At 46.2% G+C, this 12,984-nt stretch overlaps 3 protein-coding genes across 3 annotated transcripts; 2 read left to right on the top strand and 1 right to left on the bottom strand.

The window, feature by feature from the left end:
- Positions 1-3,462: 3,462 nt before the first annotated feature.
- On the bottom strand, positions 3,463-3,952 carry LOC124979226 (histone H2B type 2-E). The gene has a single exon (XM_047543725.1). It carries the CDS (start codon positions 3,906-3,908, stop codon positions 3,528-3,530), a length of 381 nt encoding a protein of 126 aa, XP_047399681.1. The 5' UTR covers positions 3,909-3,952; the 3' UTR covers positions 3,463-3,527.
- Positions 3,953-4,183: 231 nt separating this feature from the next.
- Positions 4,184-5,452, top strand: LOC124979213 (histone H2A type 2-A). Its single transcript, XM_047543681.1, has one exon. The coding sequence runs from the start codon at positions 4,268-4,270 to the stop codon at positions 4,658-4,660; it is 393 nt and encodes a 130-aa protein (XP_047399637.1). The 5' UTR covers positions 4,184-4,267; the 3' UTR covers positions 4,661-5,452.
- A 247-nt stretch (positions 5,453-5,699) lies between these two features.
- Positions 5,700-6,633, top strand: LOC124979254 (histone H3). Its single transcript, XM_047543777.1, has one exon. It carries the CDS (start codon positions 5,835-5,837, stop codon positions 6,243-6,245), a length of 411 nt encoding a protein of 136 aa, XP_047399733.1. The 5' UTR covers positions 5,700-5,834; the 3' UTR covers positions 6,246-6,633.
- The last annotated feature ends 6,351 nt before the right edge of the window (positions 6,634-12,984 follow it).

Here is a 12,984-nt window from a genome sequence, read left to right as displayed (position 1 = left end):
ATATAAAATAAACGAAGTATATCATGAGTACTTCTTTCTTTTGAAATATTACTGTTAAGTTCTCCATGCCTCTATGTTTGCTTTCTGTGGTCTGTTTTTAAAAAGAGCATCCAGACAGTTTTAGAAACATAACTCATGTCATGATTCCAGTCCAAAAGCAGTCCATCTCATTGAAAATAAAAGACAAAAAATTTACAGTGGCCTATGAGACTTGTCAATGGCCTGTAATAATCTGGCCCTCAACTACCTCTCTGATGTCATTTCCCACAATTTTTGCTCACTGTGCTTCAGCCATGTTGCTTACCTTGCTTGTTTTTGAATCCAAACTTATGCCTTTCTTATGGTCTTTGTACTTGCTGTTTGCTGTTCTTAGAAAACTTTTTCCCAAAATATTCTATAGTCCACTCCCTTACTTTACTTTTGGGTCTCTTCTGTGATACTAACTGATCAGACTTGCCAGTCCCATGTTAGGGAACAGACAGATGAGGATAGTGGGAACACAAGGTTAAGAGAATAATTCCATAAAATGGGCCCACTGTGCTGATCCCCACATGCTTTTCTAAGAAGCAGTTTACCTGCAACCCTGCCTGGCCTAAGTGAATAGGATATGTCACATTCATCAGCAAACTACCTGTTCACTGTAGGAGAAATGCAGGCCCTAAATAATGTTGTTAATAGGAATCAAAGTTACCCTGAAGGGGAGACTTTTGTGACCAGATTCTGAAACTCTGGGAGATATGGATAGTTCCTCCTAACCATAAAATCTGTAAGAATGTATGGGTCAGCATCCAATTAGAACCAGTCAGCCATGGGCCAAGGTGACCTAGAATTGCCATGGCAGTGGATTCTTGAAAGTCTGATGTCACCCTGCTGTCAGTCAAAAGTCAAGAAGTGGACTTGGGTGGAACTCTCTGGAATATTCTCTGGGATTCCCAATAAAACAGGAGTGCAAGAGAGGCATGTTGTCCCTCTCCTCTCTGAGACGCTCCATTCTCTCCCTTGAGATTGTCTCCTTTCCCTTTTCCTATCTCTTCAACAAACTCATTCCTGTTACTTTGAGTGACATGTCTGTAATCTTTCTGACTTGATCCCACGAATCACACTTCCTCAGTTTCACAGAAGGTCCCAGGTCCATAACATCCATTACACTTCAAATTCTCTTTTATGTCATAGTACGTATCACCCCTTGATTATTATATATTTCTTTGCTTATTTTCATTTGTCCATCAACTAGAATGTAGTTCTATGGAGAGTAATATTTTTCTACTCTGCTTGCTGCTGTATTCCTGTTTTATGTCAATGTGCAAAGAGTTTTTTTTTTTTTTTTTTCTCTTCTCCCTTGTGGAAAATAATGTGCACAAATATTCTTAACAGAGTGTGAACCAAATGCTAGTTCTGCTTTTACAACTCTATGAATTTTGGTGAGAACAGGAAACTATAGTGTTTAGATGGGTAATATAATTACATTAAGTCCCTCTCTACCTTTCAAGATTAACTCTTTTTTGTTATCTTACCCATATTCTGTGTCCCCAGAACTAAAAGTTGACCACTCTTTAATATATTAGATTTTTAACCCCAAATCGTGTGAGTTCCTCTTAAAATGAATATATTTCCTACTCTGAGAGCTCAGACTATCCTATTGCCTTTCCTCCTCACTTCCATGTCCATGCTTTCACCAAAAATTTCAGGTTTCAGCAATCTGTCTCATCACTCAGGATAGCCACATAAGGCACAATCAAGGACTGGGGGTATAGTTCAGTGGTACAGTATGTGCAGCATACTGGAGGTTGTGGGTTCAGTCTCTAGCTTTGGGGGGGAAAAAGACACCAGCAAAAGCAGGAAGTATTTCCTGGGGACTAAGAGTTGGGATTTTTGTTTGTTTGTTTTGTTTTGTTTCAATAAAGGTAGGTGGATTTTGCACAATAACTAGGAAATAAGTTATCTGTTTTTAGTTAAGTGGGGCAGAGAGGAAGTGTATCATGCCTGAAGATAGATAACATTTGAGATTTTATGTAGATAAAAAAAAAATGAGCAAAAGCAAGAGGATGAATCTAGGCCACTGCTGCATTATGCTAACAGATTTATCTAGGAAGTTTTATGCCTTTATTTTAGAACTTCATCTTCTGTTCTTATGTGGCTGCTTTTTAAAATGTATTTTAAAATTAAAAAACATGCTATATTTGGTACTCTGAATTAAGATATTAAATGAAGTTAATTTTGTATTTAGTGTAAGAAACATTTCTGGGGAAAGGATCTAGTGTGGTGACTGAGAAGTGTTAACTTCTTACCAAGGACTTTGGCAACTATATAACCAAATATATTAGTTATCAAACATATGAATCACCTCATATGCTCCTTTAGGTTGTTCATCTTTCTTGCCACAAGTGACTTGAGTTCAATGGAACTATGTGGGGTTTAAAGAATATATAATGTATATTGTGCATTTCAAAAGATTCAGGGATCAAGAGCCTTTGAAATGTTTTAGGAAACAAGATAGCCAGTCTCAGATATGAAAAGGGCATCTTCTCCCCACCCCCTCCACCACACCCCCCACTGGAGATTAAACCCAAGATGCTCTACCAGTGGGCTACATTCCCATTCCCAGTTCTTTTTTAAAAAGTTTGAGCCATGTTCCTGCTAAATTGTTGAGGCTGGTCTCAAATTTGCAAATCCTTTGCTTTCCTCAATCTGCAAACTCACTGAAATTACATGCATGCTCCACCACGTGCAGGCAAGTGGGTCTCCCTTTTTTTAACATCTAATTTTTAGTGCCACTCCTATTTTTGGTAATGAAGAGAATGATTTCAGAAAGGCACAAGTGTTTTTAAGATTTAGTTTTAACTATGGAAGTGTTATGGAGATGACTATCATCAGGCTCCGGGTTCCTGAAATCCTTCCTCTTCCTTTTTTACCCTTATTCGATGATTGTAAAATGCCAAACCATTACTATGGGGAATTGTGTATATATCAACATCTTAGAAAAATGTCCACTATCCTTAACAGAAACCTTGTGTTATTCTGTGTTTTACGTCTTGCTTATGAGCAATAAATTCCTATTGATTCTATTTACCTAAAATACCAAACTTAGACAAGGGGGATGTTTACAATTAGCTCCAATCACAACCAAGGTACCGAGGGCACACACCTCTAATACCAGGGGCTTGGGAGGCTGAGGCAGGATAATCACAAATTCAAATCCCGTCTCAGCAACTTAAAAGCACTGCTTAACACTCCCGCTTCTATTCCTTAAGTATACTAAAATTGGTCTGATCAGTAAGCATCAAAAACTATTTCACTTTGGAAGAGGCTCATCTGTGTGTAAACCATGTGTAAAAACTAAAACTTTGGTCCCACTAGGTCCTTCTTTCTGAGGCAGAAATAGGTAATGACAAGGGAACTGGAATGATAGTCTGGGTAAGAGCTGTTATAAAAATCTGAGAAATCAGCCAAATAACAGCTTCTTTCACTGAGAAGGTGGGGTGGCTCTGAAAAGAGCCTTTAGAAGCAAGCGCGTCCCAAGAGGGGACTCACTTGGAACTGGTGTACTTGGTGACGGCCTTGGTACCCTCGGACACTGCGTGTTTGGCCAGCTCGCCGGGCAGCAGCAGGCGCACTGCCGTCTGGATCTCCCGAGAAGTGATGGTGGAGCGCTTGTTGTAATGCGCCAGGCGAGACGCTTCGCCGGCGATGCGCTCAAAGATGTCGTTGACGAAGGAGTTCATGATGCCCATGGCCTTGGAGGAGATGCCGGTGTCGGGGTGGACCTGCTTCAGCACCTTGTACACGTAGATGGAGTAGCTCTCCTTGCGGCTGCGCTTCCGCTTCTTGCCATCCTTCTTCTGGGCCTTGGTGACGGCTTTCTTAGAGCCTTTCTTGGGAGCCGGAGCAGACTTGGCCGGCTCGGGCATGGCGAGAAGCAAGAAGCGCAAGCAGCCAGAGGACCTGGAAGGCAAAAGCACCACAGAAGCGCAGGGGCGCACCGGAAACGACCTCGTACTTATAGAGGCTGTACGCAAATTAAGGTCGCGATCGCGCCACGCTGTGATTCGCCGGCTCACAGCGGCGGCAGTGCGAGGGGGACGAGATTATGTAAATGAGTGGATTCTGACTGAGCTATGCTATTGGTCATCGGGACAAAACTATGCTTTGGCCAATGAGAGCGCTCGGTGGACAATCGCCGTTCTGCCTATAAAAGGGAGAAGCGGCGCCGGTTGCGGAGACTTTCCGGGTGGTCAGGCGGGAGCTGGTCGCGCTGACTGTCGCTGTCATGTCCGGTCGTGGCAAACAGGGAGGCAAGGCCCGCGCTAAGGCCAAGTCGCGCTCCTCCCGCGCTGGTCTCCAGTTCCCGGTGGGGCGGGTGCACCGTCTGCTGCGCAAGGGCAACTACGCCGAGCGGGTGGGGGCCGGCGCGCCAGTCTACATGGCGGCGGTGCTGGAGTACCTCACCGCGGAAATACTGGAGCTGGCTGGCAACGCGGCCCGCGACAACAAGAAGACTCGCATCATCCCCCGTCACCTCCAGCTGGCCATCCGCAACGACGAGGAGCTGAACAAGCTGTTGGGCAAAGTCACCATCGCCCAGGGCGGCGTCCTGCCCAATATCCAGGCCGTGTTGCTCCCGAAGAAGACGGAGAGTCACCACAAGGCAAAGGGAAAGTGAAGTGAGGCCGGCGCCCGGTAGCCGCCCACCCCAGCCCTGGCGCCCCGAAGGGGGTGCCTGTGAAATCAAAGGCTCTTTTCAGAGCCACCCACACTTTCAAGTAAAAAGAGTTGTTACAGTAACCGATCCCGCACCCCCACCCCGGTAGCGTAGTAAGCGGTGAGTCCGGAGAGGACGGGAGGTGGGCGCGGAAAAGAGGCATGTGCACACTACTCCCCAACCGTTCCGCTCCTCGAGGCTGGAGCGTATCATCTCTACCCGCCCTTGCCCGGTGGGCCGAGTCTTGGAACCTAGCACGGCAGGCACCAAACACCGCGCGCTACGGGCAACTCGATCGATAACGCTAACGCCACGGCCCTCTGCCGAGCGTCAGTTCCCAGTGACACCGCCCCCCACGCCACACACACATTCTCGCAGGCTTTTGCGGGACCCCTGAAGGAGGACCAGTAGTTCCTAGGGGGACGTAGTCGCTAGCCCAGGCCCTGTCTGCTGTAGGGAAGCGTGGCGGGCCTGGGTCGTCTTGGCCTCACTGAGCTGGCTTCGTTTGTTGTTGCTTGTTTTTTAAGTAGCGACAGAGCTACGGGTACCCGCCTAGGCTTCCAGAGGCGGAATCCTGCACCCCTGGGGCAGACAGACAACTCTCCCACCCGAGAAGCGCGAACTCGGGGACGAGTGATCCTCCACGAAGCCACCCGGGAGCGGGGTGGAGGCGGGACAAGGCGTTCGGGGGGGCGGGGGTCAAATAAAAGTTGAGGCTCCACTCGGCAGCCACATAGCCTAAGGAAGAGGACGTTGCGGGTAACCTGTCCCAAGGGAATGAACGACCAAAGAGTGCAGGAGCCATCTGACCGAGCAGAGACCGAAGATGAATGTCACCCAGAGAGAACGATAGAAAGAAAACAAGGTAGGAAAACCGCGGGCCAAGTGGAAGGGAGAAAGTGAGGCCGTGGAGGAGGGTGGAGGGGGGTGGGGGGTGCGTGGTAGGCAGGATTCTGCCCGAGCCAATCAGTGAAGCTGGTGCTGATGACGTCACAGCCAACGGACAGCCAGCGCGGGACTTTTCAATTTTCTTCCGCCCAATCGGGAAAAGACTGTGCCTATAAAGACTGCTGAGCCGGGCGGGCACCAGGTTACTGTCCCTGCCGCTGCGCCGGAGAATTTGTGCCTCTTCGCTATGGCCCGGACGAAGCAGACTGCCCGCAAATCGACCGGTGGCAAGGCCCCGCGGAAACAGTTGGCCACCAAGGCGGCCCGCAAGAGCGCACCGGCCACCGGCGGCGTCAAGAAGCCGCACCGCTACCGGCCGGGCACCGTGGCCCTGCGCGAGATCCGGCGCTACCAGAAGTCCACCGAGCTGCTGATCCGCAAGCTGCCGTTCCAGCGGTTGGTGCGCGAGATCGCGCAGGACTTCAAGACAGACCTGCGTTTCCAAAGCTCGGCGGTAATGGCGCTGCAGGAGGCGAGCGAGGCCTACCTGGTGGGCTTGTTCGAGGACACCAACCTTTGTGCCATCCACGCCAAGCGCGTGACCATCATGCCCAAGGACATCCAGCTGGCCCGCCGCATCCGCGGGGAGCGGGCTTAAGTACGCGCTGGCTAGGCTCCGGGTTCCATCGCATCCAAAGGCTCTTTTCAGAGCCACCCACAGCAGCACTCAGAAGGAGCCGCACCGCTTGCCCTCCGCCCTCTCCCGGGGGCGGTCTGGTATTCCCGCGCGAGGGGAGTGGGGAGGGCAGGATGTCAGGCCGTGGGAAGGCGTTACTTTAGCTTTGCAAAGAAGGTCGCAGAGCGGGCGGAGAGTCCAGCGGGCTTGCCGCTCGCCTGGTCATCGGGGACACGCGGTTCAGCTCTTGGTGCGGCTCCCCACCGCCCTGTCGCAGCCACAGCCGCAGCCCTGCTCTGTCCGTTTTACGCGACTCGCCCCTCCCCGGGAACCCTCTACGCTATCGGTAGCCACCCGGAATGATGGCAAGTTGCCCAGGGCCGCGGCGGGGCGGGGGCGGGGGCGGGGGCGGGGTCCCGGACAACCTTATCCCGCGATTGAGTCACTAGGGGACGCTCGGGATTCGCGGTCCGCAGCCTTCGGCCACTGGGCGGGGTTGGGCTGGCCTGACCTTAACGCAGCGGCGAGGGAAGCGCCGCCCTCTACTGGCCCTAGCCGGCGACCTCTCGGCCCCTCAGCCGGAAGTGGCCTCAGCGGGCGCAGTCCTGGACCGCCGGTCCTCTCCCGGAAATAGCCCGCCTTCTGCCTGAGTGAGTTGGAGGTCCTGATGCTTCGCCTGTAGATGGTATTTGATAGGTTAGTTAGTGCTGTCTGTTACCTCTCATTATCTCCGACACCCAAGTCTTCTGTTAATTGTTCCTGGGCACACGGATTTTTTTTCATACATCAGTTGATCTGTCGCGTATCTTAATTTTCTTTGAGATTGCAATGTGGGTTCGGTGAGCCCCTCCTCGAGCCAGGGCCTTATGCCAGCCTGGCTCTGCCAAGCTGAGGTCTGCTGCTTGCAGTGTGGGAAGCATGTGCAAAGCTGGTGTTAGCTGTCTCACGAATCAGCAGATCTATGAACTTTGATAAGGACCCTGTTTGCCTGCCCAAGTCACCTGCTTTGGAACTCCGCGCCTAATCGCTTGAGCCGGCCATTGCAGCCCGAGAGTTGCACCCATAGGAGCAAGGGGCTCTGGCCGTTCTCAGAAACCAGCAGCGGTGCGGTTTAAATTTGATTACAAATTAAATCTTTCTTAATTTGTAATCAGAACTTTATGCTGCAGTTTCACTCAGGAAAGGACCAGGAAGAAAAGAGCATTGTCTTCCAGGAATCCTGCACTGGAGAAACAAGGAAATTCTTCCAAGGATGGTCTCCCACTTTCAGTTCATCTGATGCAATATGTTGATTTGTTTTGGTACCAGGGATTGAACATGGGTGCTTAACCACTGAGCCACATCCCTTTTATTTTTTACTTTACATACGGTCTCCTAAGTTGCTCGGGGCCTTCCTAATTGCTGAGGTTAGCCTTGAATTCACAATACTCCTGCCTCAGCCTCTCGAGCCCCTGCAATCGCGCTGGCTGATAAAGTATGTTTTGATGTTAATATCTCAGTCGTCAAAGAAGAAGAAATGGAGCTGACCAAATTCTGTGGAGTTGAGCATCAGACATGACACAACAAGCCATGGGTGGGATAGTGTCTTTCAGAACTGTTCTCACTGAGCACTTAGCACTGATCTAGCTCTCCAGGAAGCAGGTGCAAAGGCTCTTACAGCAGCACCACAGCCCCACCTGAGACACACACACACACACACACCCCAATAAGGGAGATGGTAGGTCGCCTACAAAAGCGAGATGTTCAGATTTTCCTAATATCTGATGACTTAGAATATTGTAGAGCATGTTGCTTCAGAGCTCAATATCCCAGCAACCAAAATTGCTGCCAAAAGACTGAATTCTACTTTAATGGTGAATACATAGTTTTTTTTTGTTTTTTTATTTTAATTTATTTTTATTGTAAACAAATGGGATACATGTTGTTTCTATTTGTATATGGAGTAACAGCATACCATTTGGGTAATCATACATTTACATAGGGTAATGATGTTGATTCATTGTTATTTTTTCCTACCCCCCACCCCTCCCACCCCTCTTTTCCCTCTATACAGTCCCACTTTCCTCCATTCTTGCCCCCCTCCCAGCCCCCATTATGTGTCATCATCCACTTATCAGTGAGATTATTCATCCTTTGGTTTTTTGAGATTGGCTTATCTCACTTAGCATGATATTCTCCAATTTCATCCATTTGCCTGTAAATGCCATAATTTTATTATTCTTTATAGCTGAGTAATATTCCATTGTTTTGTGTGTGTGTGTGTGTGTATACTGTGATATATATATCACAGTTTCTTTATCCATTCATCAATTGAAGGACATCTAGGTTGGTTCCCAGTCTGGCTATTGTGAATTGGGCAGCTATGAACATTGACGTGGCTGTATCTCCGTAGTATGCTGATTTTTAAGTCCTTTGGGTATAGGCCGAGGAGTAGGATAGCTGGGTCAAATGGTGGGTCCATTCCAAGTTTTCTAAGGAATCTCCACACTGCTTTCCAGAGTGGCTGCACTAATTTGCAGCCCCACCAGCAATGTATGAGTGTACCTTTTTCCCCACATCCTCTCCAACACCTATTCTTGCTTGTATTCTTGATAATCGCCATTCTAATTGGAGTGAGATGGAATCTTAGTGTAGTTTTGATTTGCATTTCTCTTATTACTAAAGATGGTAAACATTTTTTCATATGTTTGTTGATTGCTTGTAGATCTTCTGTGAAGTGTATGTTCATATCCTTAGCCCATTTGTTGGTTGGGTTATTTGTAATACATAGGTTTTGATGAGACACAGTTAACAGCCCAATCTGGTGAGAAAGGAAAATTATTAAATTTCTAAAAGAAAATTTTTACTTCAAGAAAATAATTATGATGAATCTACAGATATGGAAAGCTGTCCTCCTGCTGATGTTTTCACTGAATTTAGAGAAAATGTGATCTGACAACAAGGACAATGTCAAATGGTACGTTACTGATTTTTGTAGAGCTTTTGGGAGAACTGGAAGAAAATTTCAATTTTTATACAGTTTGTTACAACTTCAGATTAATTTTTAAAAGTTATACAAATTGATACTATTTGCTTACAATTGCCTATAACAACTTAATAAAGTTGGTACTGATTTTCTGTATGTTGAAGTACATTATAGTCAGGACACCTAGAAGATTGCTTTTAAAAAAAAAAAAGATTTGTTACAGTATTATTAATCTGAATTCCTTATATGTATTCCTGTCTATGTTTTACTTGATGCCTTTTAAAGGTATAGAGTAAAATAAACACATTCACTCTGGGAAATGTGGATTCAGCAGACTTAGGTGAATATTGGTTTTCCCTTTGGTATATAAATAAAATTTTAGCCATCTATCGGGGGGAAAAAAAGATCCCAATGCTACTAGGCCAAATAATGACACAGGCAATTCTAGCTAGGAATGAACCAGAGGTAAAGGAAGGCTCTGATGTCTCTGGTTCAGCATCCTGCAAAATCACGCAGTGCTGTTTTCCTGGCCTAGGTATAATTGTGTGGCAGCAACATGGATGGTAGGCCTGGGCTTCAATGGCCTCCATAACCCAGGCCACTCTCTGAGAGCTAGATCCTAGTGGTATGGCTCCTTGCTTTTGTCCACAGCATTAGAAGACATCTTAAGAAACAGATGAGTTCTGTGTAGATATTTGAGAAGTTAGCCAGCCCAAAACCCTCAAAGTTCAAGTTACCGGGTAGCATTGAACCAATGGAAGTCTGTATGTGTCCCTCTCCCCTCCCCTGATGGCAACTGCACACCCCAGAAGCTGTAAGGACAAGAAAGCTAAGGGAGATTTAATTCAGGAAAGAAATCCTGCACCAAGTGAATGGCAGTCAAGGACTAATCCTGTTCAACTAGGGCAGTGAGACAGGACTTTGCAGATCATGTACCATACACTATTCTTAACCCTCTCGATCACTGTTTATTTGTATAAAGCCAGTGTTTCTCTTTTGTCTCAACACAGTTAATAGGTAAAAAGCATTGTAAAATTGACAAGACTTCACAGAGGAGAGTAGAAACAAGCAAAAATATTTTTGAAAAATTTTTGCCCTTTAAAGGAGTGTGAAAACAAAGGAAGTAGAGCCCGTGGCCAGCTCCTTAGTGGCGGTTCCCAGTTTTCAGTCCTTAGTCTTGCAGGGATTTTCAGAACAGGCTCTGTCATAGGCTGAATTATACACCCACCTACTCACCCTTCCATCATTTATATCTTGAAGCTCCAACCCCAGTACCTCAAAATATGACTATAGTTGGAGATAGGGCCTTTAAAGAAATGGTTAAATTTAAATGTGGCCATTAGGGTAGGGCCAACACAGACTGACTTATGTCTTTATAGGAAGAAAGGATTGGAACACAAAGGGGGGATAACCAGTTATGTGAGGTGACCATCTGCAAGACAAGGAGAGAGGCTAAGAAGCAACCAAACCTCCCTATACACTGTGACTTTGGACTTCTAACCTTCAGAATAGGGGGAAAATAAATTTCTATTATTTAAGCCACCTAGCCTGTGGTTTTGTTATGGTAACCTGCTATGGCTTGGATATCATTTGAGATGTGTCTCCCAAAATTTCATGGACTAGAAGTTGTGTCCTCCAAAGGTTCATATTGGACCCAGTATGGACATGTTGAGAGGGGGTGGAACCTTTAAGGGGTGGAGCCTAGTATAGGATAATTAGTTTGTTAGTTATCCTCTCAGTGAGCTGGTTATTATAAGAGTGAGGCCACCTCACACAAATTAGCCCTTCTGCATGTGGTTGATTCCTTTCTGTTTCTCCACAATATTATGACACAGCCAGGATACCAGCACCAGGATGTTTGGACCCTCCAACCACCAGAATTGTGAATCAAATAAAAATCTTTATAAAGTACCCAACCCCAGGTATTTTGTTATAGCAACAGAAAATGAACGAATATATAACCGTACTTTAGCCCCCATGGTCTCTTTCTAGAGCCTCATTGTCTAAAGGCTTAGACTCAATGAATGATGGATCTTTGGGACCTGTACTCAATTATAGGCAAAAGCAGCAACTTAGAGCTGTGTGGGGATAGCATCTCATTCAACGAAATTTGCTTTCAAAGGTGCAGCCCAAAGTTCTCAGAGGGTGAGTAACTTTCCAGTGTGTTAGAGCCATTAGTGGCTAAGCAGACCCCCTGAACATTCCATGTCAGGGCCTTTCCACCCCAAGGATCATTCACTCTGAACCAAAACTAAAGCAGATTTAAAAGCAATATGCACAAATGCATTCTGTCATGTACAACAAATTAGAACAAATTTTAAAATTTTTTAAAAAAGCAAGATGCCAACCAACTTAAACTACTAAAGATATCCAAGACCCCCTGTGGTTCTGGGTTTTGAGGACAGCCTGTACATGTCATGGCTAAGACAGTTCAAAGGTCCCTAACTTAGTGGAAAGAAATATGCCTTTCCTTTACCCTTCTCACTTTTCTGGCTACTGCTGCCCTCTCTGCTGTGACAGTTGAGTGCTCACTCAGGAGAATCAAACATCACAGGGTCTATAAGGAGCATGATGAAAGAAGTCAGAGAGGGAGGAGCACTGGGTAGTCCCAAGCCTATCCTCTCTTGGCTGGGATGAGACGATGGAGCCCTTCATGCTTAATTTTTTTGGCTTCCTGTCAAAGGTGAGCCTTTGAGGACAGGGCCTTTGCCTCATGTTCTTTCTTCCGTGTGTTATGCTACATAACACAGGCTCTGGGCTTTGGTCATGGAAGAGTTCTACGGGTTCTCCACTTGGCTTCACAGGAAGAGGAAACAACAAGACAGTGTAGGTAACTGCATGTACACTCTCACTTCTGAGGAAGTGCGGCTTAACAGACCCATTCCCTCTCACCCAGCCTGGGGCCAGGCCTTGTCAGGAAGGACACTGCTGGCTTTACCTATCAGCAGCCATCTTGGGGATTTACCCCACAGTGCCAGGGCAACTGAATCTAGTTCTCACTAGGGTCTGGGAGGAATTCACCAGTGCCTTTCATTGGCAGTTTAATGACAGCATTGACTAGCTTTTTGGTAATAGGACAAAGATGACATTCCTACTACTGTTCTTTGAGGGACAAACTTACTAATAAGAAAACTTTTGGAATGTTTTTATTGGTTTGAGAATCTAGGGCAAAGTATTACCCAATCTTTTTAATGTCAAAAAAAAGTTTGGATAAAAATTCAAACATTTCAGGTACATAAGGAGTTTCCTACTCTCAGAATAGTCTTAAAATCAAGCAAAAAGCAATTCACAGCCTCTTGAAAATTTTCATGCTATTAGGCCTGCTTCCAGAAAATCTGCCATAGAATTGGTATTGTTAATTGAATTATAAGCTGGTTCTTTTAATAGAGCTGATGGTGGCCTCAGCTAAGGTAGTGGTAGTAGTAGACAGATGAAGTGATGGATGTGAAGGAGATACAGAAGATAGATTTAATAAGATTTGATGATTTAGGCATTTGGAGAAGATGAGAGGAAGGAGCTTATGACCTTAGCAGCTAGGAGATAATGGTAGATTTTATGAAGGTAGGGAATGTAGGGAAAAGAGGCTGCTTTTTAAAATCAAGAAGGTGAATAAAGAGCTGGATGCTGTGGCACACACCTGTAATCCCAGGGGCTTGGGAGGCTGACACAGGAGGATTCCAAGTTCAAAGCCAGCCTCAGCAATTTAGCAAGGTCCTAAGCAATTTAGTGAGACCCTGTCTCTAAATAAAATATAAA

The sequence above is a fragment of the Sciurus carolinensis genome, chromosome 1 (assembly GCF_902686445.1).
Source record: "Sciurus carolinensis chromosome 1, mSciCar1.2, whole genome shotgun sequence".
Lineage (NCBI taxonomy): Eukaryota > Metazoa > Chordata > Mammalia > Rodentia > Sciuridae > Sciurus > Sciurus carolinensis.
The sequence above is the reverse complement of the archived record's forward strand: the minus strand, read 5'-3'. Positions and strand labels throughout refer to the sequence as shown.